We start from the raw sequence: 26,818 nt of genomic DNA, 5'->3' as shown, positions 1-26,818 counted from the left end.
AAAAGAGAAGAGGAGGAGGAGGAAGAAGGTAGCATCATGAATGGCTCCACTACTGAAGATGAAGAGCAAACCAGATCAGGAGCTCCATGGTTCAAGAAGCCTCTTAAAAACACATCAGTTGTAGACAGTGAGCCAGTCAGATTTACGGTTAAAGTAACAGGAGAACCCAAACCAGAAATTACATGGTGGTTTGAAGGAGAAATACTGCAGGATGGAGAAGACTATCAATATATTGAAAGGGGAGAAACTTACTGCCTTTACTTACCAGAAACTTTCCCAGAAGATGGAGGAGAGTATATGTGTAAAGCAGTCAACAATAAAGGATCTGCAGCTAGTACCTGTATTCTTACCATTGAAAGTAAGAATTAATCACTCTTTTTATCTTTTATTCTATTAATTTTTTTTTCCTTAAAATCACTTTTCTTCTTCTCTTTTTTAGCTGATGACTACTAGCTCCCCTCCCCTCTCCCTGGAACTTTCTCTTTCACTCCAACTTTCTTACTACATCCATCTTTTCTGTGGCGGGGCCAAAAAAGGAAACCAGGAGTGCCACTATGCTGACTTCTTATTCCTTTTCATAACAGTCTTCAAAGCACAGCTCATCTAAAGAATGCCTACTTCTTTTCCAAATAAGCATCAGATTTATCGCCTATTATGCAGTAACAGTCAATAAAATGTACTTATGGGGGGGAATTACTCAATTATTCTATCAGAACCTATTATAAAGACTGTATTTCCCATAGACGTTTACAGCAACTATGTTTGAAAAACAAAAACAAAACAAAACAGACACACAAACCTAAGTAGAATACATTATTTTGCATGAAGGAATGTCATTTCTAAGCTTTTTACACCTAAAATTAGGCTGAAATAGCTGAGATAATTAATTTGGAACCTATCAATTTGAGTGGACTTTTTCTTTAGTAGTACACCATTTTGGTTGTTGTAGTTTCAAAGTCTTTCTGAAGCAGACATATTGGGATTGGAGCGGGGTGGGGAAAACTGTCACTCCTTTCAGAGGAAAAGGGGAGGAGCATGGAGAAAAACAAAAATTAAAGGACTTAAAGAATGGCTATACAGTGTTGAGTGTTGAGGATATTAAACATGTTATTTTTCAAACGTATGTAACATATATTAAATTTATAAAGCAAATTTGTTGTGTTCTTGCCTGAACAAATTATATTTTAATGAAAAAACTTTGTATTAATAGTTCACGCAAGAGAAAACACTTTCAACATAGTCGAAGGCTTCAAGATCTAAGTGTATCAGACTTAGGGAAAAAGTGGCACAACCTTCGATTTAAAATTCTAGTCTTTAAAATGAGTTTGTAAATAATTAGCTATTACGTTCTATTAAGTTGTTTTATATTTTAATTTTCTGGAAGACAATTTTATTTTACAACGTGAACCCAAATAAAGTAACTTCTGTATTTAAAAGTCTTTCTGTATTTTAAGACTTGTGCAACCAGATGTTACCCTTTTATCATTAAAACTTTTTAAAATCATCTTTTCTCACAGTAAACATAAAAAAAAAACCCAGTCAAGTAGAAAATTTTACCATGTAATATATGTATAAAAAACACAAAGCACTCCTTTATAATATTCATCAATGTACATTTATTGAGGAAACCATAATGAATACAAAATTACAGCAATCATGTGACCTTTTACATACAATGTCATTAAAGCAAACTCTAAACCACAGTTGTAAAGTATTCAATTTACCTCAAGTCCAAGCTGCATCTCCCTAAGACACTGTTCCCATCACAGTAGCCATTTTAAGCCAATCTTCTTTTTACACACGGGTAGTTTCTGTAGAGAACATTTTTCTCAGGACGAAAATGCATCGAGCATGCATAAGAAAAAATATATATATATGCGCAAATACATTTAAGAGTTTCTATAGGGGTATCACTGAAGAAAATAAAACCCTGGGATTTATTTGCTTATTAAAAGCACCAATTTTTAAAAAATCCCTCAAAAGCTTATATTGTGGCAAGAAAAATGAAGTCACTAACTCAACAAAAAATAAGGTAACTTTCAGAGCCAAAATTATCTTTAATTAGGTATTGTTATAATGCATTTTAAAGTGAGGCAGAGTTTGCAGAAAATAAAAACAAGACATCCTCACCGATCAGTAAACTCTACATCATTATTCTACACAACAGATAACTTTCTAAGTACAGCTGATTTTACTGGCAGAGTATTCAAACAAATAAAATGCTATCACTTCTGAATGACTCCCCTTTCCCTCTGAAAGTACTCTGCTATTCCTACCCAAACCCACCCTTATGAATTAACTACCAAGATAATTTGTTTAAAAGATATATTTTACAATGTTTATAAACAACTAGTATCAAATTACTAGTTTTAGTATTAAAACCATTTTTATATTAAAAAATAAAACTATACTTCTCATTTCTAAAAGAAACATCAAACCACAGAATTCTAAGTATCACCACACTAAGCTGTCTTAAAAAAAACTAAAAACATTGTCAAATTTTTGTTTAAGTGCTAAATAAGTCAGTTCAGTTTCAATCTAAACTATACATTGTTTCTAACACTAATATCCAATGCATTCAAATCAACTGGCTCACCTTTTCTGCTTTCCATTTATTTCAGACTTAAGATCAGCGTCATTTAAAATAATGCTTATAGTATCAGTGAAGGCTTATGGTAATGAATAAAAGAATTCTCATGAGACAGAAACAATGCCCCAATATCTATTATCATCAATCTATCTGTATTTTTTTTTTAATAAAAATGCAATCTACAACTAACCAAAACTTGACAGGCTCTCAAGTTTCAATGAGACCCTTTATATTATCAATTGTACATATCTATCATTGACTATTAAAACATAACATACACATAAATGTGGTGTAGTAACTATGTAACTTAAGAAATTTAACAGTTCATGGAACATTTAAGATCAAGTGAATAGCACTTTAAAATGAAAAGTGATCAAAAGCAGGTACATTACACCCTATACCATATTATGTATGGGAATACATTTCATATTTCTCAATTATGATTTGCCAATTTTACCTTCTACATTGAGCCCTTCTATGGTCCATGCTCATCGGCTCACCAATGGCATACACTCAAAGGATTCCTCTTTATGGGTAACTATCTCAGGACCTGATTTTATGAGCTATGATTTGGTGCTTGCAGCATCTTCAGCACTGTGTGTGAAAATGAAGGCAGTATTTTTTAATATTTTTCTTTGTTGCAGAGATAAGCAGGAGTTTTAAAAGGATCAGCACATTTTAGAAATCGAATAAACAAAACTGATAAGATGCTGCTTTCATACATTCATCTTAACTCAAAATATGTACCAGTTAAAATCATCTATAAAAACACACAAACATTTTAAACTGGCAAAAAAATTAAATAAATGCAGTGTCAGTTATTAAAATATTATTAAATCAGAAAAATACTGATTGCTACAGATTATGAAAGGTTATTTGCTATACAGTTAACATTTCACTGATGCACATGCCTTTTATCAAAACATACTGCCTTATAACTTTTTCCTTCTTCAGCATATAACTTTTGTCTAAGAAAAAAATCATAATAAAATTCTAACCCATAATATCCTTACTGAATTATTATAGTTTAAGAATAAGAAAAAAATAAAGAAATTATAATTTTGGAGGGCAAAGAAATTTTCTGTCCATCATATAAAACAGATTGTGAAGGCTGTTGAAGTTTCTAAACAAGTGATTTCCTAAATCTTGAAAACTGTGTAATTGTCCTTTCTTAATATTAACATTTCTATATTTGGGGAAAAAATACAAAAAGATTTGGATGTAGTTCAATTACTGCAGCAATCTACTCATCATTTTCTTGTCTTAATAAAAAAAAAAAAGTAAAATAAAAAACATTACCCAGAAATGTAAACAGTTGCTTTAACAACTTACAGACTTTCCACTAAGATGGTAGCATAAAATAACAAAATACATTTTGGGGAAGCAGTAGCAGATTGCCTTTGAATACACAACCACAAAAACCTCACAGGGACAACATTAATGTACTGAAATATTTATTTATATATGTCCTTAGGTTGTGCTTACCTGGTGCTTTTTGCAGCAGAACCTAAGGTGGAAGGTCTGGGAAGGCACTGTGAAGTATAAATAATTGCACTGTTTGCAATTAATAAAGATTTTAAACCTTAAATGAATCAAAATCAACAGCCTCCAATTTGTGAGTTATGATACTGAATTCAACTGAACTACTTCTTCAGTTCAATTAATAAATGCACCACTTTCCTAAAAGGTCATCTATAAAACAGTATCATGCAAAATACTGCAATTGTTCACGTCAATACCCTACTCTTAAAGATAACAAATAGCTAACTCCTTAACTATTAAACTTCATACTAGAACTATATATGCAGATCTAAATAAGGGTAAGGGAAGTCACTCTAGGTTATATAAAACAATCAAAAACATTTCAAAATATCTACAATGAACTGTACTGCTATTTCCATCCTGTAGGTAATCTCAACATTTATGTCCTTGTACCTCTTCCTTTAAAGTATATTCAAAACAACAAATGGTGCTCTCCACCAATGACAAAATATATAGTTATGAAATGTGTTAAAATTGCTACATTGCTCATTATTTGCAAACTGAAATCCCCTTCTGTCTGATACATTTCAAGACTTTCATATTAAATATAGAAGATATGCATATTTTACACTGAAAAACAATATTTTAGGAGCACCAGTGAATAATACTATTCAACTTTGTTAAGTATCAGTTTTCTTTAGCTATAGCTAAAGCATATAAAAAATACTTACCCATTAAGCTCACTTTAAAAAAAATACAGAACTATGTATTATTCTATGTTAAATTAAGAGGCAGTTATGGTTTTCCAAGATATCAGCACTGTATTCCAACATAATATTCACACAACGTATGGCATTTGCATTATGTGGAACATTGACAAAAAGATACTGTTGCAGTTCATCAATTTGTCATTCTGATGTACTTACAGTGCAATGCTCCTTGAAGGAACACAATCAAGGATGATACACAGCACAGTCCTCCTCACCCCTACAGAGCTAGTTCTATACTGGCTGGATCAAACCTGCACTTCAACAGACAATGGCAAGACAGACTGTATTTGCATGTAGTCTAATATATTAATATGCAAAGAGCCAACAAATATGCAAAGAGTAAAACAATGGATTTCAACAAAATATCAGAACTTCAGCATGAGTGTTAAAGAGTAATAAAATGACTTCAAGTACATAAAAAAATTAAGTTGATTCAATGATTGGACTTGTGCATTTACAAAACAAAGCTTATCTATACTGCATAAAGAAAAAAAAAAAGCTTGAACGTTTCCATACCCCATTTATGTTTCAATGGCAGATGCAATGTAGCTATACTTTTTGCACACTATTCACTTTTCTATCCTAAATTTAGAAAGAAACACACTAACATTATACATTGAAAGAGTTGCTTCACATGGAAAAAAAACTGTTCTTATTAGACTACTCATATTCACTATCTGAAAACTGTTTAAAATTAGTTATGCCGAAACAGTCTTGGAAATCAAGTATTATCAAATTAAGAACAGAAAGGTTAACTGTTATAGCAGCAGTACAGGTCTGAAACAGTGGTCATGTATAAAAGGAAATTTCACTGTTAATGCAATGGAAGTATGCCAAAAGATCATTGTACACACATGCAGTTTTTAATCAAACAGAAGGAAAAAAAATGAAGATATCAGGATTACTTGTGCTGAAAGAGCCAAATACAATAAATGGAAAAGATCCTCCAATCTACCACTATACTGCAAGGGGGGAAAAACATGCCAGTGTTTAAAAACTCAATATTTCATGGGGAAAGCTTATATATTTGTGTATATGTATCTTAATTTATCATTGCTAAGAAATTATGAATCCTTTAAATACCCACATATCCAACTTACCGACACAGGAGGTTTCATATCATTTATTGTAAAGCACAAAACAGGCATTTTAAAAGTGAAAGTATACATTGAAAAAGTACATTTATATCACAAAGCATCAACCACATAATTGCAAATACATTTGCTGGAATGTGTACATCTACACTAAATACTAAAAACAAACCAATTTTCATTTCTACACAGAAATATTAACCTCCTATCAGTAGTGATAGATATTTTGTACATTTTCAAAAAAAAAAAAAAAAGGAAACACTATTTTAAACCAAAAACAAAATTAAGATCTTCATCAAGTCGTCTGCATCCATATATTTAACAAAGGTTTTTTTCCCCCACACAATGAAGCAAATACTGTATTGTCCACTTCTTATTATTGGCCCTGTGCAGAAGAGATACATAAGAAATACACAAAAAGTTAAAGAAAATCCTTGAAATGGAGCTAATTCAGGAGTGAATCCTTTAAGAAAGAAAAAGTGGTTAATATAAATGGTGGTGGCTTCTTGCATGATTTGCAAATCCCTGGGGGAAGAAAATTTATTTTTAAAATCAAAGGCATTGCAGAAATATTCACCACTCAGATGCTGGAAAGCATTATAAAAAACAAAAAAACCCAAACAATACACCGTAGTACTTCATTTAAATAGTTATTATACTTTGCCAGATAAAAATTTAAAAGGCAAACACTCCCAAACAGACAAACAGTAAACATGCAGAAAACAGACTGGAGTAGAAATCAACAAATTAGCAATTACATTATACCTGAGGTGCTGGAGGATGCTGTGGCATTCCCTGGGGACTTGTCTGGGCATAATAGGCTGCTTGTTGTCTATAATACTCAGCCCAGGCTGCACTATAATCTGGCTGACCACCTGGAGGAGCCCCAGTCGGAGCAGGAACTGCCTGACCTTTGAAAAAAAAGAACTTTGTTGCTGTAACCACAATTATAAGCCCAACATCTCATTTCTAATAAAAACAATACCTTGCTTCTTGTAGTATTTCTCCCAAGCCTTTGAATAATCTTGTGTCTGCCCCTTGTTGACCAAAAAAAACCCCCTAAATTTTAATATAAAATTACATCCACTGTAAGTACAGGTTATAAGACAAAAGCCCAGAGGGTCAGAATTACTCCTGTTTTATTTAAAATATTCATTTAGTAGTGTCAGGAAACCACTGCAATTAGAAAAAAAAAAAGAACGCTCTTTTCTTTTTGCCTTATAATTAATCGTTAACTTTTAGTTCTAGACGTCATTATTAGTAAAAAAAACAGAATCAACTCCAAATCCACACTGCTTTAGCTAAGGAAGGTAAAGATTTAGGCATAATCTTAATTCGATTCCAGAATTACAAAAAGAACATTTTTGAAAAACTTTAAGCCCACTTAAAGGCAATGATTTAAAGACTGTATTAAGACCTAGCCAAGACTTTTTCCTGATTAGTAACCTATAAACTGTACGTACACACACACATAAGATGTTAAAAGTATTAATAATTTATTCCAATTACAACACAATGTTATTAAAAGTAACCTGACAAGGAATAAAGAACAAGATCAATGAAAACACATAAAACTCAGCTTTCACAATCAGGTCTTTTTCCAAATAAGGTGACTTTGCTGAATTAAGAGACTAAAGAAATATAGCAATGAAATGCAACGCATGAATCTTGAATGTACTCTGAATTAAACAAAACACACAGACGACAAAAGACATATTCCTGACAACTATGGAAATTTAAATATAGTCTGTATGTTTGTGATAATATTGAGGGTATTTATTTTCAGACAGGGTCTCACTCTGCCACCCAGGCTGGAGTGCAGCGGTGCAATCATGGCTCACTGCAGCCTCAACCTCCCAGGGCTCAGGTGATCCTCCCACCTCAGCCTCTAGAGTAGCTGGGACTACAGGCCCACCATGCCTAGCTGACATTTTTCTCTTTTTTTGTAGAGATGGGGTTTTGCCATGTTGTCCAGGCTGGTCCTGAACTCCTGGACTCAAGTGATCCACCTGCCTTGGCCTCCCAAAGTCCTGGGATTACAGGCGTCAACCACTGTGCCCAGACATTGAGTTTATTTAGAGCAAACTGTCTTGTCTGCAACTTACTTTGAAATGGTTCATACACAAAAAACATACATATAAAGCACATACAGCAAACTTTTAAAAAATGATGAAGCTGAGTGTCTGATGCCTTATTTCCCCAATTTCTGAAGGTATGTAATTTTCTAAATAAAAAATTGAGAAGAGAGAGTATGTGTTCTCCTATTCAGTTTCTTTACTTAAGCACTATTTTATTTCGTTTGTAACTCACTTGGCTTTGTGAAATAATTACCATAGACAAAAATACTGGAGCATGGACATACAGGAAGCTCTTTTTATGTTTGTAGGATGCTGCCAACAAGACCAATTTCATAGTTTCAGAAAGCAGTCTATCACCATTGTAAAACAGGTCACAGACTCAAAGCAACTGAGTGAAAGAATTTAAGATTTATGATTCTTTAAAAATGCCTGAAAAAAACCCTCTTTTCTTGGGTAACAGAGAACTCTCATATACTATTAAAAACTCATATTTTCCTGTCTTCTATAAATAACTGTTCTCAAAGAGGAAGTAAGTTTAACATTTTCCTCTTACAAGACAATTCAAGCAAATCTGAAACAGGTTTCAATATCTAAAAAACTGGTGTGACAATAGCAATAAAACCACACATTGTCTCTTACAGGGTGCACATTTGAAACCAAACCTGATCAAGGTAGCAATCAACAGTCTTCAGGTTTTAAACCCCATTGTAAGAGTTACTCATTTTAGAGGCAAATTAACAATGTAAAATGGTAGAAACAGGCATATGCATCAAGAAAATTCATCGATGTTCCCTTAAAAAACTACAACCTCTGCAAACTCCTATATCCCTGTGGAAAGCTAATAGTAAACACTTTAGACTTTAAGAAAAACCAAATTCTTGGTAAATAAGTTGGTAATATTTGACACTCCAATCTTAAAAGATGTTCAAGAAAAGCTTATTTCACTCTTGCAATCTAAAGGGCAAATGTGATTTATTTTGCCCAGTTGGAAGTAGAGAAAGAACTCTTTCCCTGCCCCTTCAGACATGTACTGCCTTACCTTGCACTCCCCTTATTCCTCTCTTTAGTTACTGGATTTTGTTTGTTTTGAGACAGGGTCTTGCTCTGTCACCTAGGCCAGAACACAGTGGCAGTGGTGTGATCATGGCTTAGTTACTGTTTGATGCCAGATAGTTGAGTTTATACTTCAGTAGAACATTATCTAATATTTATTATAGTTTTATAATAATGTATAAAGTTTAGCCTTAAATTTCTTTCATCCCAAAGATAAAAGACTTGCTCTAGAGTTAGCTTGTAAGATTCTATTAGAGCCTAAGAGCCAGCCTTGCATGAATAGATTTTCACACTCAGTTGTCTTCCCGTATAACTGTACCTTTCCCACAAGTCCTCACTCTACCCTCCTTTAGGCTTAAGGTACCAGATTCTTCAGGGTTCAGAGTCTACCACATCAGTCCTTATCATAATGGCCTTCCTCAAGTCAAACTTTTCCCAAATGTCTTCACTTCTCCAAACAAGAATTACTCCTTTCTATTTTGAAACCCTGTTTGTTCTCTTAAGGGTCTTAAAAAAATCCCTCTATTCTAGCTTTAAAAACACCCATCTTTACTGCCATTCCTTATAAGCCTCTGAAATCTTATCAAGATTTTCTCTACTTGGGAGGCTGAGGCAGAAGAATTGCTTCAACCTGGGAGGTGGATGCTGCAAGTGAGCTGAGATCATGCCACTGCACTTCAGCCTGGGCGACAGGGAAAGGCTCCATCTCAAAAAAAAAAATAAAATAAAAAAATAAAATAAAATAAAATAAAAATTTCTCCTCTTAGTTTGGTGTTATCCTTGGGAACTTAGAATTGTTTTAAAATATAAACCTAATTTTGGGAAACTTAACCCACATCTGTTTTCAATAGTTTTTTTTTTTTCCAGTAAATAAGCAAATAATGACAAATTAAAATCTATGAATGGAGTTTTCTGTTCTTAACAAGAAAAACTTAAATTAGGCTCCAAAAGCTGTGAAACCCTGCCTAGTTTGGCAAAAGGGGCACTAGGATGGGGAATCAGGAAATCTGAAGTCCTAGCATCATACCCCTGCCACTGGAAAAGTCAACAAGTTGGCTTTGAGATAAAGATGTCTATCTCCCTATTATTCCCTTTCTCCTTCCATTTAAGAAATGTGAAGACTGAACCAAGTTTTATGCTTTAAGGTTTCTTATTTGTGGTAAAAAGATCCTGATGACAGGTAAGGTACCTAGAAGAAATTAAAGCAGTTAAGCAACTAATCATTTACAAAAAGAACTTTTATAGAAAAAGACAAATTGACTCCGTATGATGATGACAAATGCTCATCAAGCACCTGACTAAATTACCTAGCATTATTTCCTTTAAGATATACACATGTGGCCAGGCGCAGTGGCTCACGCCTGTAATCCCAACACTTTGCGAGGCTGAGGCGGGTGGATCACCTGAGGTCAGGAGTTCGAGACCAGCCTGGCCAACATGGTGAAACTCTGTCTCTACTAAAAATACAAAAATTAGCTGGGTGTGGTTGGGCGCCTGTAATCCCAGCTACTTGGGAAGTTGAGGCAGGAGAATAGCTTGAACCCAGGAAGCAGAGGTTGCACTGAGACGAAATCGCACCATTGCTTGGGGAGTAAGACCAAGACTCCGTCTTAAAAAAAAAAAACAAAACAACAAGATATGCATGTGAAGGACTTGCCCAACTAATCTATTTTGCTCATAAAATTAACAGGTGAGGCTGGGTGCGGTGGCTCACATCCGTAATCCCAACACTTTGGAAGGCTGAGGCAGGTGGATCACCTGAGGTCAGGAGTTTGAGACCAGCTTGGCCAACATGATGAAAGCCCGTATCTACTAAATATACAAAAAATCAGCCGGACGTGGTAGCAGGCGCCTGTAATCCCAGCTATTTGGGAGGCTGAGGCAGGAGAATCGCTTGAACCTGGGAGGCGGAGGTTGCAGTGAGCTGAGATTGCACCACCGCACTCCAGCCTGGGCGAGAGTGAGACTCCCTCTCAAATAAATAAATAAATAAAATTAACAGGTGATTATTGTGGTACTACAGAACAACAACAGAAAAGGCGGGGTAAGGAGGTTCTTTAGTCATACAGCATTATTATTTAACATCTAATTATTATTTAATTATTTCTATGCCATGTTTTCCTACAGAGGATTCAAGACAGTATAGTATAGTATCTCTAACTGGCAGGGAAATGGTAAAAAAAAAAATAAAAAATTAAAGACAAGGTAAAATTTCTTCCCTTAACAATAAAAATTAGAATTCAACCCACCCACTCATTTTGAGTAAAACATAAAAAGTAAAACAAAAAAGACTAAACAGTAAATGTATTAATGGCCATATTACAAATAATCAATATGGTAAAATAATGCACAGAAGCCAAACTCATTCCTCCGTAATTACCTAAATCCATTAACAAGCCTTTATTTTTACCTACTTAATAATAACTAGGGACCCTATCTAGGGGACATTACCCATTGAGAAAACAGAAGTTGAAGTTAGTGATTTTTAACCCAAACAGGTGACCAGGTCTCACTATGATGCCAAGGCTGGCCTCAATCTCCTGTGTTCAAGGAATCCTTCCACCTTAGCCTCCCAAGCAGCTGGGACTACAAGTGTGTGCCACCGCACGTGGCTCATGCTCAAGTCTTTTAAAATGGTGATGCTATTTAATTAAAGTTAAGTTGATTACAGGTCCTGACCACAATGCTGTCAGGGCATGATTATTAATAGCAACCCTATTCATTCTAAAAAGGATCCCAGTTCAGAAAATAAATTATGTAACCAACCTTAATCAGAGTATGCTGTTTTTAAGTTAAAAGTTTCTTTTTGCCGAATTGTAGCTACTGTAGATCTGCCTAAGCTAGGTCACAAAAACATAATCTGTTAAAGCCTCAGAAAGAGACGGAACATGACTCTCCTAGGAAGCCATTCTAAGAGGAAAAACAATTTTTCTTTAAAAAGAAACCAGTTGTGCAAAACAACTTTATCATCAGGTATATGTAATTTTACATCTAGAAGATTAAAATCATCACCTTTCTGGAAATTTTTCTTTCTGTGGAGAATGAGAAACATTCTTTGGCAAAGAAAACATTGAAAATCCCAAGTAGACCGTTCTCTTATGACAAAACTCTACCACCTATAGATTCTTTTTCTGCTAGTGAAGGATAACCAAGCTTACCAATTTAGCTTTCATTTGTGACATCTAGCTGTGGTATGTAATAATTTTAAATGACTAAGAGCAAAAGCAGCTGAAACATAGTGATTTGTCCAGAAGTATAGTATCGGGTTCCAAATGGTTCCTAAAGAGACAAATTTGGGAGACAAGCTTGGGACTCAGACCCTCTTGGAAGCCAGATTCTGGTTCCATCACTTGGTTACTTTCCGTCACTGCAGATTACTTCTTACCTGCTTATCTTGCAGCAAAAATAATGGTATCACACACAATTTTCGCCTGACACATTAAAATTTAACCTTATGTCATTTAGACTGATAATATATATAACTGTCATTGTCAAAAGTATAGTAATGTTAATATTGTATGTACCAGTAAGGACATTTCTAGTTTCAATTAATAACTGGTTGACAAATGCAATTAGAAAAAAAAATTTCCTTGCCATATAACCACAAATTTAAAAACTATAATTTACAACTGTCTTGATTATGTTTACAAGTCCAGTGATTTTATTCAATTATTCTCTTCCTGAAGAGAATAATTTGTTTCAATTTAATTAAGTATGCATTTTCAAGAAATGTATAAAACATACCCATTTTCTTGTAGTACTCTTCCCAAGCCTTGGTATAATCAACCTGTCCAGCTGGGGCTGGATTCTGCTGATCTCCTTGTTCAAGCAAAACAAAACAAAAAACAGAATTAAAGTTTTTAAAAGGCAATTTTGGCCGTTTCCTTGGGTGCAGGAGCTGGCAGGGGCCTGCAATGTGACAGTGAGGGTAAGAGGGAGGTACTATGTGGTGGTGGCATCCCTAACAGTGCCAAAGATAGAAGGTACTGGGGGTACAGAGGTGGTGGACAGAAAAGAAAACCAACCTGTTTGAAGACTGGTTATGTTGAACATATAAGTAAATGCATGTCAAATAAGGAAATACACTGAGGACACCAGGTTTCTCACCGTTTGTAAACAAGTACAAAAAAGGAAAAGGCTTGAAAACCCCAAAATGCTGAAATGGATGTGGTGATATGAACATAGTTTTTAAAAAATATACATATATCGATGTTTATGTGTTTTTTGGTGTGTGTATGTAGGTATGCATGTATGTAAATATATTTCCTAGTTCTGCCTGTTAAAAGAAGCTAGAAGCAATTACACCTCAGTAGCAACAAGCATACTCAAGTCTCGTTTCTAACTACCATACTCTACTAAAAGGAATCAGAGCTCCTTGAAGAAATAGCTGACTCAAGGGCTGGAACCCAGAAAGCACAAAATAACAATCTTACTGTGCCAGACAGTATGGAAGTGCTTAAAAGAATGACAGGTATTTCAAAAGGATATAGGCACCACCCTGAATATACTCCCTGACTGGCCAAATCCAGGATAATCTGATTATCAAAATTATAAAAATACTTTAAAAAATAACCTATTGCAAAAATCAGAAATCCATAATGATATAAAGAACTTAATATATCAATGTTGACTTACTGATTTGGAGGGCTGTATGATGGTTATGTATTTTTGAAGAAGTACCCAACAGGACATCATGTCTACAGTTTAGTCTTCAGTGATTTCTTTCAGAACTAATTATGCTGGATATAATTAGCTTCCTTCAGAACTAATTATAATGGATATTTAAAATAAATATACACAGATACACATGTATGATATAGATGGTAACAGAGTAAACAAGGGAATAAAACATTAACAGCTGGGCTATCTGGGTGCTCCTGGTATTCTTCTTACAACTTTTATGAAAGTTTGAAACTATTTCAAAGTAACAATTTAAAAAAGGAAAAGTCTGCTTAAATTATAATTAAATAATGTCAGAAATTTTAGGTATTATACAGTGATGTACTTCATATATAATTCCAAGCACAAGTTTTGGCTTTCACATACAATAAGTTCTGTAGTTACCTTGTCCATTAGTTTGAGTTGTAGTTGGTGCACCTGCAGGGGCTGCTGGTGGTGGCTGTGCTTGCTGTTGATAATAGTGAGCGTAATAAGCAGCCCAAGCTGCTGAATTTGGATCCGTTCCTGCCTTAGCTAAAATAAATGAAAGTTCAAGGTTTGCATGTGAAGTCTGTAATTCTCTCTCTCACACACACACACCACCCCCCCAGCTCTCTGGCAAATATACAGCCCCCAAAATTAACTAGAACATTAAAAAAAGTATATGAAAACTTAAATTTTCTATTATTTTTGTTGTCACCATCAGCTTTTATTAAAGAAAACCAAGTATCAGAGACCAAGTGACTTTCCTAGGTTAAAAACTACTGAGTGGCATAACTGGGATATGAATAAAGGTCTTTTGGCTCCAAATCCAATGCTCTGTCTCAAACCATCCTGTGCCCTTGTTTTTTTCTAAATTGGTTTCACCTCAAGCACAAACAGCTCTATCTAGAAGATGACTAAAGAAAAACATTTCTAGGGACTAACCTGTATAAGAAAGAAAATTATTTTAGAACAATGAACTTTGTCCTTATTTTCAATGAAGAGAAAATATAAAAATCTTAAAAAAGATTAGCCACATTTCATCCTATTTCACATTGAATGTTATAAACTTGATGTCATCCTACTTGAAATTCTTCATTCTCTGCAATCTTCAGGATGTTCAAAGCTTAAGTACAGCCTATCATTCAACATCTTTAACAGCCTGAAGCCCCTGGCTTATCCTTTCCATTTCAGCCTCATCTCTCCCTTTGGTTGTATCTCTTCAACACCCAAGCTCCAGCCACAACACAGTGCTTGTACTTCTCAGAAATCACTATGCCCGTGTCTCGGCTTTTAGCTATGTTGTCTCCTCTACACTTGACTGACCCTCACTCATCTCCCACATCAACTGAAGTGCGAACAGTTTGAGACCTTTCAATCTTCTAGAAACCAGAAAAAACTTGATTGTCTTTTATACTAGGAATACCATACAATCAAAACTTTTAAATTTTCTATTATACCTTCATTCTGAACAGTAGCAATTCTCAGCTGCTTAATAAAGGTTAGTCAAGTTTGAGAAAAATGAGCAAGAATTTCTAGAAAAAGAAAATTGCAAGGTAATATAATTGTAAGGTGTTATTAGGACACCTTCCAAACTTTTCTCAATTGCCCAATGTACTGCTTTTGTATGTTGGATGTTTACATATCTCAATAGTGTCATTATCTGTATTTTTTTTTTTTTTTGAGATGAAGTGTCTCACTCTGTTGCCCAGGCTGGAGGGCAGTGGAGCAATTCTCAAGGAGTTCTCCTGTCTCAGCCTCCTAAGTAGCTGGGATTACAGACACCCGCCACCACATCCAGCTAATTTTTGTATTTTTAGTAGAGACAGGGTTTCGCCATGTTTGCCAGGCTGGTCTCCAACTCCTGACCTCAAGTGATCCGCCCGCCTCAGCCTTCTGAAGTGCTAGCGTCACAGGTTTTAGCCATGGCGTCTGGCCATTATCTGTATATTAATCAAGAAATCTAGGTATTTCACTTTACACTATGCCTGGATAGAGAATTTGAGATAAAACAGACTTTAGGAAGTGGTATTTCTACTCCCAAATGTGAAAACCATACCAAAAAACCAGTCTCACAGTTACAAATAACTAGTATGTACTAAGAATTTACTAAATATTCACTCAACCCAAGATTCATTCATTTATTAATTTATAGATAAGAAAACAGAGGCTTAGAGGAGTTCAAAAACTTGCTTGACATCTCACAATTAGTAAACTGTAGGACTAGGACTGATATAGGTTTATTTGACTCTGAAGTCTAAATTCTTGACCACTACATAAATCCATTAACAGACCACTCTTTTTTTAAAGAAACATTTTAGTTCATATAATATTAAAACAGTATGCTATTCTAAGTCTAATATAAGCAATATCCACCCCCAGGGACCCAGTAACCCTTTGATAAATCTGAGTGGGGCCAACCAGCTGGTTTTAGTTAAATGGGTTACTTCTTGCCCAAAGGCCATGCTGCAACCACATTCACTGACCAGCTCTTACAGTAGTGACTTCACTACTACTCCAAGTGAGAAATTCAACTTGTGATACAAAGACCACTTCCACTTCTTATTCCCATCATTTTTCCTCAATCATGCTAACCACCCAGTAGTGCTCAAAAATACAATCCTGGCAGATCCAAGTTACCCAATATGAATCTGCCTTTTAACCTACTCAAACTCTTCAATCCCATTAATTATACCATCCCAATCAGCCAACAAGAGGGAAAGAAAAGCCCTTTCATTCTCCAAAAAGTAGTGGTTAGAGTATTATACCCTGTACCCTGTGAGCCCCTTCCATCAGTGTTGCTTATGCTGGGAGTGCATTCTTTTGCTATAGAACACAACCCCAACTTTGCACACCTATATCCTAGCACAACTCGAGTCATGCTTGGTAACTGTCATGCTGTGTCATCATATTCCAAACAGCACACTTCCTATGAAGTTAATCAAGCAATTTCATTTACATAAATTACTTCAAGTTTTTTTGGGATAAATGTATTATGTGTAGAAAGTATTCCATAATTGAGTATATTTTCCTTGAAACTACACGAGTGAAAGAGGCCTAAAAGGTAGGTAGCAGGTGAGAAAAAAGGATCATAAATAAATGTTAATTGGTTTCAAAGAATGACTCTTTGACCAAGATGGAAAGCAAACTACAGGGTATGGAAAGATGCCAGAATATAATAGGATATAATAAATAAATCTGAATATAGAAAATAATTAAACGTATTTGGGCTTTAGCATGCAGTTATTAAATACAGGCCTGATTTTTACTCACATGAAGTTGTCATATGAGGAGTACTAGAACAGATATCTTATTTGACAATTTGGAAGTTTAATGCCCCAATACTTAACACTCTGTTAGACTGTTATATATATATATATATATTTATATAGACTGTTACATATATACATAATTTTTTAAGAGATGGGATCCCATTCTGTTGCCCAGGGGAGTGCAATGGTGTGCCCACAGCTCAATACAATCTAGAACTTCTAGGCTCAAGCAATCCTCCCACCTCAGCCTTCTGAGCAGCTAGAAGTACAGGCACATACCACCCTGCCCGGCTAATTTAAAACAAATTTTTTTAGAGATGGGTCTTGCCATATTGCCCAGGCTGGTCTCAAGCCTCAGCCTCAGACTTCTGAATAGGTGGTATTACAGACGTGAGCCTCAGTGCCCAGCCCCTATCACATACTTTTCTAAATAAGTAAAAACTATTTTTCCACAGATAATGTCACAATGAACATACTACACATTTGACAGCACTGGTATCCAAAACCTATGACACTGTGCTCTTTCCTGCAACTTTTAGCTTTTATCATTCTACTGTATCAACTCATAAGCCAAAGGCAAGTAGAAAGAAATTCCATAAAAGCAGAGCTCATATTCATGTCAGTCCTATACACTGGGGTAGAGGCAGTGCCTAACACTGTTGAAAGAGTAAAGTGAGTGAAGGTGATGCATACAAATGTAGAATCAACACTAGAAAATTTAATAATGTAACAGGAGTGGAAAATAATACAGATAACACACAAATAATAAGCATCTTCTACCTGGATCAGGAGGAGCCTGCTGCTGCCAGTGTGGATATGCATTTCCCCATCCCTGGGGAGCATATGGGGCTGGAGGACCACTGAAAAGAAAAATCAGTATAAAAATACAGTCCCAAAACTAGAATCTTTGGGGAAAGCCCAGAACTAAACCCAATACTTACTGAGGAGCCGGGCCTGGTGGTCCAGGATTATAAGGTGCAGGGTTGTATGGTCCCATTGGAGTTCCAGGCCCTGGAGGCCCAGGAGGTCCATGGGGGCCTGGGACACCATGGGGCCCATGGGGTACAGGTGGCCCTAAAGGATTTACTGGGCCCTACAAAAAAAAGGATGACATAGAAAAATCAGAAAAACACAGTAATGGTTAAACAACTCTATGGCCAAATAATCATCCATTTCTACCCTCTTATAGTCACAAACAACAAATTTTAGGTTTTCCTTCCTTTCCTCATTCATTTTGCAAAAACTATTTCATCTGCCATAATAATGAGACATGTAAAATTCACTAAAATCAATAGCAGTAGCAATTAAATGCAATTTAAATTAAATTAAATTTAAATTAGCAATTAAATTTCCTTTAGCTTGTTTGCGGACAGCAGTAGTTCCCTTTCCTTTTATAATTCTTACTTTTACTATCTTTTTCCATCTTAATCACAGAAATCAGGTCCTTATCTTCAGCTCTTCTCTCTATATCTACTTGCCTAACATGAGACAACCATCTTGACAATATATTCCCAAACTGCTTGGTCCTGTATCATCGTCTTCTGAACATTTCACTGATAACGTTAGTAGCTAGTTGTTTCACTATGAGACTAAAATCCACCTCACAACCTATTTCTGTCACTAAAATCCCATTCAGATCAATAATTTATATCCTTTTTGGCCTTTCATGTATCATGATGTTTAATAGCACAAAAATTCCCTTTTTAATTCCTTCAATAAATCAGGATATTTTATATCCTTATCATGCATGCATGCCACACCATTAGTAACGCTTAACTGATTTCTGTTTTGTTAAGCCAACAAAGACATTACACTTAACTGTCCTAAAATGCTCCTTCTGAGTAGTTAACACAACCAGGCGACATGCTGGACAAAATGCTAACACTACATTTTGTTGTAAATTTCTCACTGCAAAATAGGGAAACTAAACTTCATGACCTTTAAAGTTCTTTTTATTAACTTGTCTCTTTAAATCTCCAATTGCTGTCATCTCTCACTTACTATCCATGACCTATTCTTTCCAAGTAGTAAAAATAATACTGAAAAAGTAGCAACATTTTTTAGGGTTTGTGGCAGGCATTCTTTTAAGTGACACACACATGAACATTCATTTAATCCCTACAACTCTATGAAGTAGATACCATTATCCTCATTTTACAGGAGGAAACCAAGGCACAGAAAAGCCTGAGTAACTTCTCCAAGGTCACAGAACCAGTAAATGATTCACAGAATTCTGAACTCAGGCAACCCGACTACAGAGTCCATGCTCTTAATCACCACACCAAATTGCTTCTCCAAAACAATCTATCTTGTTTTTCCATGAATCCAACAGAAATCCTGACCCATGCATGTTAGGCTAATACTGTAAAATAAAAAACCAAGATGTGCTATTCATTTTTTTGCCATGGCATCAACCTCTATCATTACTCTACAAACATCCTCTTCATTTTTTGAACCATTAAACTATCCATACAACAGAACTCACAATGTTTGTGTACATTCTGTAAGACGTTCCTTAAGCGTCTTTTGTACATCTATTTTTGTCTTCCCAAGTTGACAGAAACAGTGTCAACCTTGTTTTGCACGCACCCCATTCACAGCATGGCAAACACCAAAAATAATTTTTCCTAGGCAATTCTAATAATTTAAGATGCTCCCTGCACACTTTGTGTTAAAAACTCCAGTAAGACACTGTCTGCCTCACTTACAAAAAAGCAGTCAAAGCGTTTCATACTTTTTTGTTCTAACAGAAAACTTTCCTGGAGAAAAAATTTCCAAATTTGTCTGTGCACCAGAATCACCCAAACATCTATGTAAAATTAGATGCTGGGCCCTATCCCAGACATTTTGAGTCAGGTCTGTCTCTGTATATTATGTGTAGGAGTGGGAAGCACCCAAATAGTCTACATTTTAATACCCCCAGATGATCTGTGAGCCAGTCCAAAACCTAGGATTTATGAATTTCTACTGTAGAGCGGCAGATGTACCTGATTTATCTTGTTTGCCTCGCTGGGGTTCAGTAGAGTAAAATCTTAACAAGTAATGAATTCCCGTTAACTATGTCCTTCAAGTATGTTCCACAATCCTACACCAACACTAATATCATGCCTGCAGGTAACACTACCCTCCTCTTATCTAGCCACACCCAAATGTAAGGTTGTTCTCAAAACCTGTAACTACACATTTAATTAGGTTATTTTCATTGCTGGAAAATCTTCACGTTGTATCTATTATACATATCATGAAATCTATAAATGCTGACTAGTAATGATACATTTTCCTTTGATGTATTTGAATAAATGTCTTAATTTAACTACAGTCTAAGGGTCTACACTAAAAATTAAAAGTTTAAAGTATACTCACACCAATCTTTTCTTCTATGAGTTGCCGAGCATAGTCTATCTGTTGTGGGGTGCCACGAATTGTAAATAACTTCATATTAGGATCTGCATTTGGTGGAGGATTTCTCTGAAGTTCTATTCTTGCACCAGACTGCTGGCTTATGCTTTTTATGGTTTCACCTCCTAAAATCAAAAGACAGTAATTTCTCTAAAGGTTTCAAAGGTGTACTAGGAGCTATTTAGAAGAAAATGATCACAATTAAATGGGCCATTAAAAATATGGTTTGGTCAGTATCCTAATTGACAATATTGTATTAAGATTTTTCATTTAATATTCTACACTGAAAATCAAATTTTAGGAAGCATTTCATGCTTCTCTTAAAATACATTTACATTTACTTGGTATGTTTAAACATAACCTTAATGTGATTATAATAAAATATTTGAATTAACTGCTTTTAAAAGCAGTGTAAATATAAACTAATACACTTATAAACATTCAAATTTTTAAAATATGAGTCGGGAAAAAACAAAATGCACAAACAAAAACACTCAAACCACTTTTTCGGTCAAAAGACATTTCTTATGCTAATAATTATCTCTTAGTTCGCTTTCTCTAGAAGCTAGTAAGATTAAAATCCTGCTCTTTCTATAAATATACATGAGATCCCTCATTTATGTTTTACTTGTTACATATTAACATAAGAATGCTTTTCTACTAAAATACGGTCAGAGAAAAAGCATTGCCACTTGTTTACGACAGCAACAGAAAGTGTCCAGAAAAATGAATAATGTGTTAAAACATTAAGAGTTTAAAATACATTGCCTTTTCCTATTATTAATCCAGTTTTCCCAGTTGGCACAATAAAATTAAATTCCTGTAGTCCACCAGGTGGTCCCATGTTCCAGTTGCCTTGACCTCTACCTCTTCCTCGACCACCAGGTCCAGGTCCACCAGGATTACCAGCCTATAGAGAGGGAAAGACAAGAACGAAGAGTCAGCACAGAAATACTTTTGTTTCATGATAAAATTATTAAGTTTATTTTTCCCAGCTCTCATATACCTGAATCAGAAATGTAGAGATGAACTGGCCCTAATAATAAGTAATAACATTTTTTAAAATACAAGAGTAAATAAGGTAGCACTTTAAGGTAGTAGTTCTTCCTGCTCCAAGATCTTTACCTTAAAGCAATTTAAACTTTCTCCATTAATAAAGTATCATCAAGCAGACTCTGATATAGAGGTAACTTCAGATTTCATGAAGGAAAATACTTTTCCATAAAAACAAAAAATGAAAATGTTAACTTTCTATCAAACCTGAACACTTCGAAGAAGGTCTGTAATAATTTCTGCAGCATGTTGACATCGGTCTGGAGGTCCTGTTATTTGTGCTATCCTCTCGGGTGTTGTCCCATCATCTTCGAAACAAAGAAACAAAATTAATTAAACAATAAATGTATGTCAAAACTCATTGCTGCCAACACTTACAAGATTATTATATATACTCACCTGGCTTAAACTGAATGCGAACACCAGCATCATTTTGTATTTTTTTGATCATCTCTCCATTTCTTCCTATTACAATGCCAACAGCAAATCTTGGAATGGGGACCTTATGTAAAAAAGACTAAGTATTAAGAAAGCTAGCTTCTCAGGGTTTAAAGTAAAAAAAAGTATTTTAAAAAAGCGCTGTTTCCTGAAAATCTGCCTCAAATCATAAAAGTACATATAATTCTATATTTATAGTAAATAGGGTAACAAGATATATAGAATTCTGTATTCTAAAGTATAAAGGTGAAATAAAAGGATAACAATGTTAGAGCTACTTAACACAAAACAGAAAACACTATTATATTTATGAATTAGCATACAACCATTTCTGAATGGGTATTTTTACTTACATCTATCCCTTCATTTCCTCCTATTCTTGACCCATACTCATTCCGAACTTCTCTGAAACCGCCTTGATCACGAATTAACTCTAACACCATTTCCTTGGCTTGCTAAAGCAGAAAAAGTTAGCTAATTTAGAAAGCATGTCTCAAAACATTTTAATTATTCATGCATATTTTGCCCAACCCCATTCAACCCACTCTTTCTTTATAAAGTATAAAGTTAAGTTTACTTGAACTTTATATGGGTCTCCTGTAATCCTAAGAGGTTTGTCAGCACCAGTGTTCTGTGGCCCGTCTTGAATCATAACCATTTTAACTCCAGCCCGTTCCTGTTATAATCATAGAAATAATATATATTAACAAAAGGAAGTGGACAAAAATGGGCATCAAAACAGATCAAAAGTAGCCATTTCACAAAAATAACAATACCTGAAGCTGTTTAATAGTTTCTCCCCCTTTTCCAATGACTAATCCTGCCTTGCTAGCTGGAATCATGATTTCTTGAACTGCATTTCCCGGTCCATCGCCATGATGGAAGCCAGGAGCTGGTCTTCCTTTTTCAACAATCTGGTCCAGTAACCGTTTTGCTGACCTGTTAACAAATTAATATTTAAATAGTAAGCTGTAGCATACCCAAGCTTATTCAAATAGAGAAATATAAAACAATATAACCAAGTACTCCTCCTATCCCAGTTCAGGATTAGGTGCCTTGATGCTAACTTTAACAATGTTTTTACTTTTAACTGAAAGAAAATGCCATCAAGGGTCAAAGATTGAGAGATTATGCAAAAAAATTTTCTAGATATACAATTTTTAAAGAATAGTCCAAAATTTCCAAGAAAGAACTCTAATGCTAAAGTTATCTTAGAATTAAACTGATTCTTCCAAGAACTAAATGATTTATTTACATTTTTAAACTACCATTTTGCTTACTCATATGCTACAATTATTCATTCAACAAATATTTAAATATCAACTATGTGCAGGTGCTATTCTAGGTAATGGGGTAATAGCACTCAAAGAAACAGGGTTCCTGCTAGAGTGGCTTCATTTCATTAAATAAGTAAAAATAACATGTCAAATGAATAACACATTATTTGGCAAGTGCCATAAAGAAAATCAGGCTGGGGGGAAGTGGCTCACGCCTGTAATCCCAGGACTTTGGGAGGCCGAGGTGGGTGGATCATGAGGTCAAGAGATCGAGACCATCCCGGCCAACATGGTGAAACCCTGTCTCTACTAAAAAAATACAAAAATTAGCTGGGTATGGTGGCATGCACCTGTAGTCCCAGCTACTCGGGAGGCGGAGGTTGCAGTGAGCCGAGATCGTGCCCCTGCACTCCAGCCTGGCAACAGAGCGAGACTTCGTCTCAAAAAAAAGAAAAGAAAAAACCTAGTAATGAGGGAGAACTAATAATGCAGAAGAAAGTACAACTGCAGGCTGAACCTTCAGTAGGAAGAAAGGGCTGGCTTTAGGCACACGAACACAAAAGGAAAGCAATTACCTGAGTACTATGTGAACAGAGGAAAAATGAAGGCTGGTAGGTTTAGTGGTAGGGAAAAAGAAAAGCTTCTTATCATTTGCTTCCATTTTCTCAGTAAATAAGCTTAAGTGGGAGAGGGTGGGGTTAGATGCTGAAGATTTGGAGGTGGGGAAATACAGTATTAAAGAGCCTGGGAGAGGAGTGGAAAAGTGAATGGAACTAGGGAAATACAGGCAACACAACAGTCCACTTGAGCTTAATGTCTGAGTTTTAGGTGTCACCAGTCAACCTGACTGTGCATTCTTCTCCAGGCTACACGTGGCTTTACAAGTAGAGACTGGAGTAGATATGGAGTTGTTTTAACCATTTTCTGTGTTTAATGATTCAGATGATGAACCCTACCTGAGAAAGGCATGAGGCATAAACTTCAAAGGAGTTGGAGGACTTTGAGGGAAGGTGGCAGCGAAACCATAGTGTAAAATAAAGCAGTAACAAAGAGAAGAGACGAAATTCAAAGAGTTCTGCTGTTGTTACCTAAGTAGATTTTTAAGATTTTTCAAACTTACTGGACAGATTCAGGTGTTCCAGTTAACATACAGGACCTTTCTGGAAGGCCACCACTGTCTACAATTTAAAACAAACAGAAAACTTCAGGTCAAAAGATTAAAAGTAGCATTAATGTTACTAGAAGCCTTAAAAAAAAAAAAGCTAGTTTTCTAGTCACACTGAAAATACCATGAGAATGTAACATTACCAGGAGCTATCTGTATTTTGCATCCAGATTCCTGTTGTATGCGTGAGATCTGTTCACCTCCTCTGCCAATTACTAGTTAGAAAAAAAAAAAAATTTTTTTTTTTTGGTTGAAAGATTCTAAAGTATGTTTTGATCATGTTTTCAAAACTTTAAAAATCAAGTTACTTACTGAATCCAACCATTCCATCTGGAACTTTGTATTCTTCTGTCATTACAGATCTGCTAAGAAATAACAGAAAGCACCATTTTCCTTCAATGAAAGATACTTTGTTTACAAATAAAAGCTAATCTATTAATAAAAATGGAAGTCTAATGTCTCCCAATGGCTTAAACTAAGTATCTAGGCTCAGACTCACGTCAAAAAATATGGTCTTATTACTTGAGTAGTTAAATTAAGAATTTTAAGATGACACATCAAGTGAAGAAGGGATGATGAATGGAACAGTCTGAAGGCATTAACTGTAAAGAAGTTGAAGTGGAGTTTAGAGAATGTCATCTTAACAGTTACTCCAATTCACCCCTGTTCCTCTAAAATGTGGTTAATTCCACCTATCTCTCCAAATCACAAATTTTTCTCACTCAAAAGAAAAATCATCACTTTATGGTACCTTCCCAAGGGGAGTGATATGAACTAGGTACACCAAAAAATACACAGACACATATTCAATATACACCAATGTGGTTGTGCTTTTACATACAGCTTAACCAAAACTTGCAGAGTAGTTTTTGAAAATCTTGTGACTGTACCTTTGCTGCTGATGCATCGGTGGTAACTGTGTTCCAAAAGCTATCAAAAAATTAAATAAAAATAAAACAAAAATTCAAAATTTAAATTTACTTATATATTTAACAACACAATCACATCAAACATTCAAAAATCTCTCCCTAATGCACAGACAACACCTTGAAGAGAGTCAAATTTTTTACACAATATTTATATTGGCATTGACAGGGGCAAGAGAGCCAATGAAAGGGAAGACATTATATTAGCAATGGCACAGAACAAAATAATTTCCTTTTTCAAGTTGTACAAGTATAGATCAAGAATTGGAGTTGTTAAATATGTAAAATAATTCAGCAACCAATCCTTACATATACCCGGCCACAATTAATGGGACAGATTGTAAAATAGGAGAAAAAGGTATATATTTACAAAGAAATTCAGGCTAGCTGATCCAAAATACTCATAAACCAACTAACTTCAAAGATACCCAATAATATGAACAAAATCTTTGTTTTTTTGTTTTGTTTTGTTTTGCTTTTATTATTATACTTTAAGTTTTAGGGTACATGTGCACATTGTGCAGGTCAGTTACATATGTATACATGTGCCATGCTGGTGTGCTGCACCCACTAACTCGTCATCTAGCCTTAGGTATATCTCCCAATGCTATCCCTCCCCCCTCCCCCCACCCCACCACAGTCCCCAGAGTGTGATATTCCCCTTCATGTGTCCATGTGATCTCATTGTTCAATTCCCACCTATGAGTGAGAATATGCGGTGTTTGGTTTTTTGTTCTTGCGATAGTTTACTGAGAACGATGATTTCCAATATGAACAAAATCTTAACATTGAAATTGTTACTTTAGCTTTTGACCCAGTTTAAAAGGAATACTTACAGTCATTTTGAGGAGCAACTTTCTTAGCATCTGGTTGATCTGCAAAATTAAGTGTCTTTTAATTTGTTGCCAATTAAGTACAAAGCTTCTCCCTTCCCAAACAAGAATAAATAACAATATAAACATTTATTGAAATATCTGAAGGTATGGTTTATCATTTGAACCAAAACTGCCAAAATTCAACCCAAACTCAGTAATCTAAAAAAGAAACGATACTTCATTCTCTCCACGTTCAAAAGATGCACAGACATTAAAATAGTTATCTGATTTTTAAGAAATCACTGACCTTAATGTATGTTAAGCACATTAGAATGATACAAGACAACGTACTTTAGGTCCATTACTAGCAAAATATCACATGCTAAAGGCTAATGATGCTTCCACCTCAGGAACTGAAGACTGGGGGGAGAAAAGCCTATCAAACTACAAAAATCTGACATTAAAGTGTATCTGACAGTGACCACAAAGCTATGCCCCAAAAAATAAAACAAAAAACCCCCCCACAACATTACAAGGCAATCTCAACCTAAACTGTTCTATTATTTATAAACAAACATTTCACTGCATAAAACTTTAGCAAAAAAATAAAATCTCAAAGCAACTACATGACTACCTTCATCTAAATCCATTGCACAGATGAATACAATGCATACCTTGGAACAGACAACCTATAGCTCAAAGTACTACATTCTCCTCCCCCCTTCAAACTTAAATGATTAAACATCAGAATGTTGTGCAGCAAAAATA

The 26,818-nt window shown here is 35.1% G+C and overlaps 2 protein-coding genes across 29 annotated transcripts in view; one reads left to right on the top strand and one right to left on the bottom strand.

Moving 5' to 3' along the window:
• NEXN (nexilin F-actin binding protein) overlaps window positions 1-1,436 on the top strand; it is a 57,642-nt gene extending 56,206 nt beyond the window's left edge. For 6 of the 8 annotated variants that reach the window (XM_034928926.3, XM_003807779.7, XM_034928937.3 and 3 more), the window contains 2 exons: window positions 1-358; window positions 440-1,436. In XM_034928926.3, coding sequence (XP_034784817.1) covers window positions 1-358; window positions 440-453 — 372 coding nt within the window. In that variant the 3' untranslated portion in view covers window positions 454-1,436. The other 2 variants (XM_008959914.5, XM_008959912.6) reach the window with 1 other exon arrangement.
• A 156-nt stretch (window positions 1,437-1,592) lies between these two features.
• Window positions 1,593-26,818, bottom strand: part of FUBP1 (far upstream element binding protein 1) — a 35,842-nt gene continuing 10,616 nt past the window's right edge. For 3 of the 21 annotated variants that reach the window (XM_055117063.3, XM_055117047.3, XM_063607185.1), the window contains 18 exons: window positions 26,072-26,110; window positions 25,200-25,239; window positions 24,622-24,671; window positions 24,453-24,524; window positions 24,265-24,322; window positions 22,644-22,806; window positions 22,445-22,543; window positions 22,221-22,322; window positions 21,829-21,931; window positions 21,637-21,737; window positions 21,145-21,286; window positions 20,341-20,501; window positions 17,919-18,070; window positions 17,758-17,837; window positions 14,129-14,257; window positions 12,809-12,883; window positions 6,699-6,844; window positions 5,950-6,318 (listed from right to left, as the gene is read on the bottom strand). In XM_055117063.3, coding sequence (XP_054973038.1) covers window positions 6,310-6,318; window positions 6,699-6,844; window positions 12,809-12,883; window positions 14,129-14,257; window positions 17,758-17,837; window positions 17,919-18,070; window positions 20,341-20,501; window positions 21,145-21,286; window positions 21,637-21,737; window positions 21,829-21,931; window positions 22,221-22,322; window positions 22,445-22,543; window positions 22,644-22,806; window positions 24,265-24,322; window positions 24,453-24,524; window positions 24,622-24,671; window positions 25,200-25,239; window positions 26,072-26,110 — 1,721 coding nt within the window. In that variant the 3' untranslated portion in view covers window positions 5,950-6,309. Of the gene's footprint in view, window positions 5,099-5,949; window positions 6,319-6,698; window positions 6,845-12,808; window positions 12,884-14,128; window positions 14,258-17,757; window positions 17,838-17,918; window positions 18,071-20,340; window positions 20,502-21,144; window positions 21,287-21,636; window positions 21,738-21,828; window positions 21,932-22,220; window positions 22,323-22,444; window positions 22,544-22,643; window positions 22,807-24,264; window positions 24,323-24,452; window positions 24,525-24,621; window positions 24,675-25,199; window positions 25,240-26,071; window positions 26,111-26,818 lie in introns of those variants that run through there. The other 18 variants (XR_010113129.1, XR_010113127.1, XR_010113130.1 and 15 more) reach the window with 12 other exon arrangements.

The sequence above is a fragment of the Pan paniscus genome, chromosome 1 (genome assembly GCF_029289425.2).
Source record: "Pan paniscus chromosome 1, NHGRI_mPanPan1-v2.0_pri, whole genome shotgun sequence".
NCBI classification, from domain to species: Eukaryota; Metazoa; Chordata; class Mammalia; order Primates; family Hominidae; genus Pan; species Pan paniscus.
This window is presented reverse-complemented; position numbering and strand designations above follow the sequence as displayed.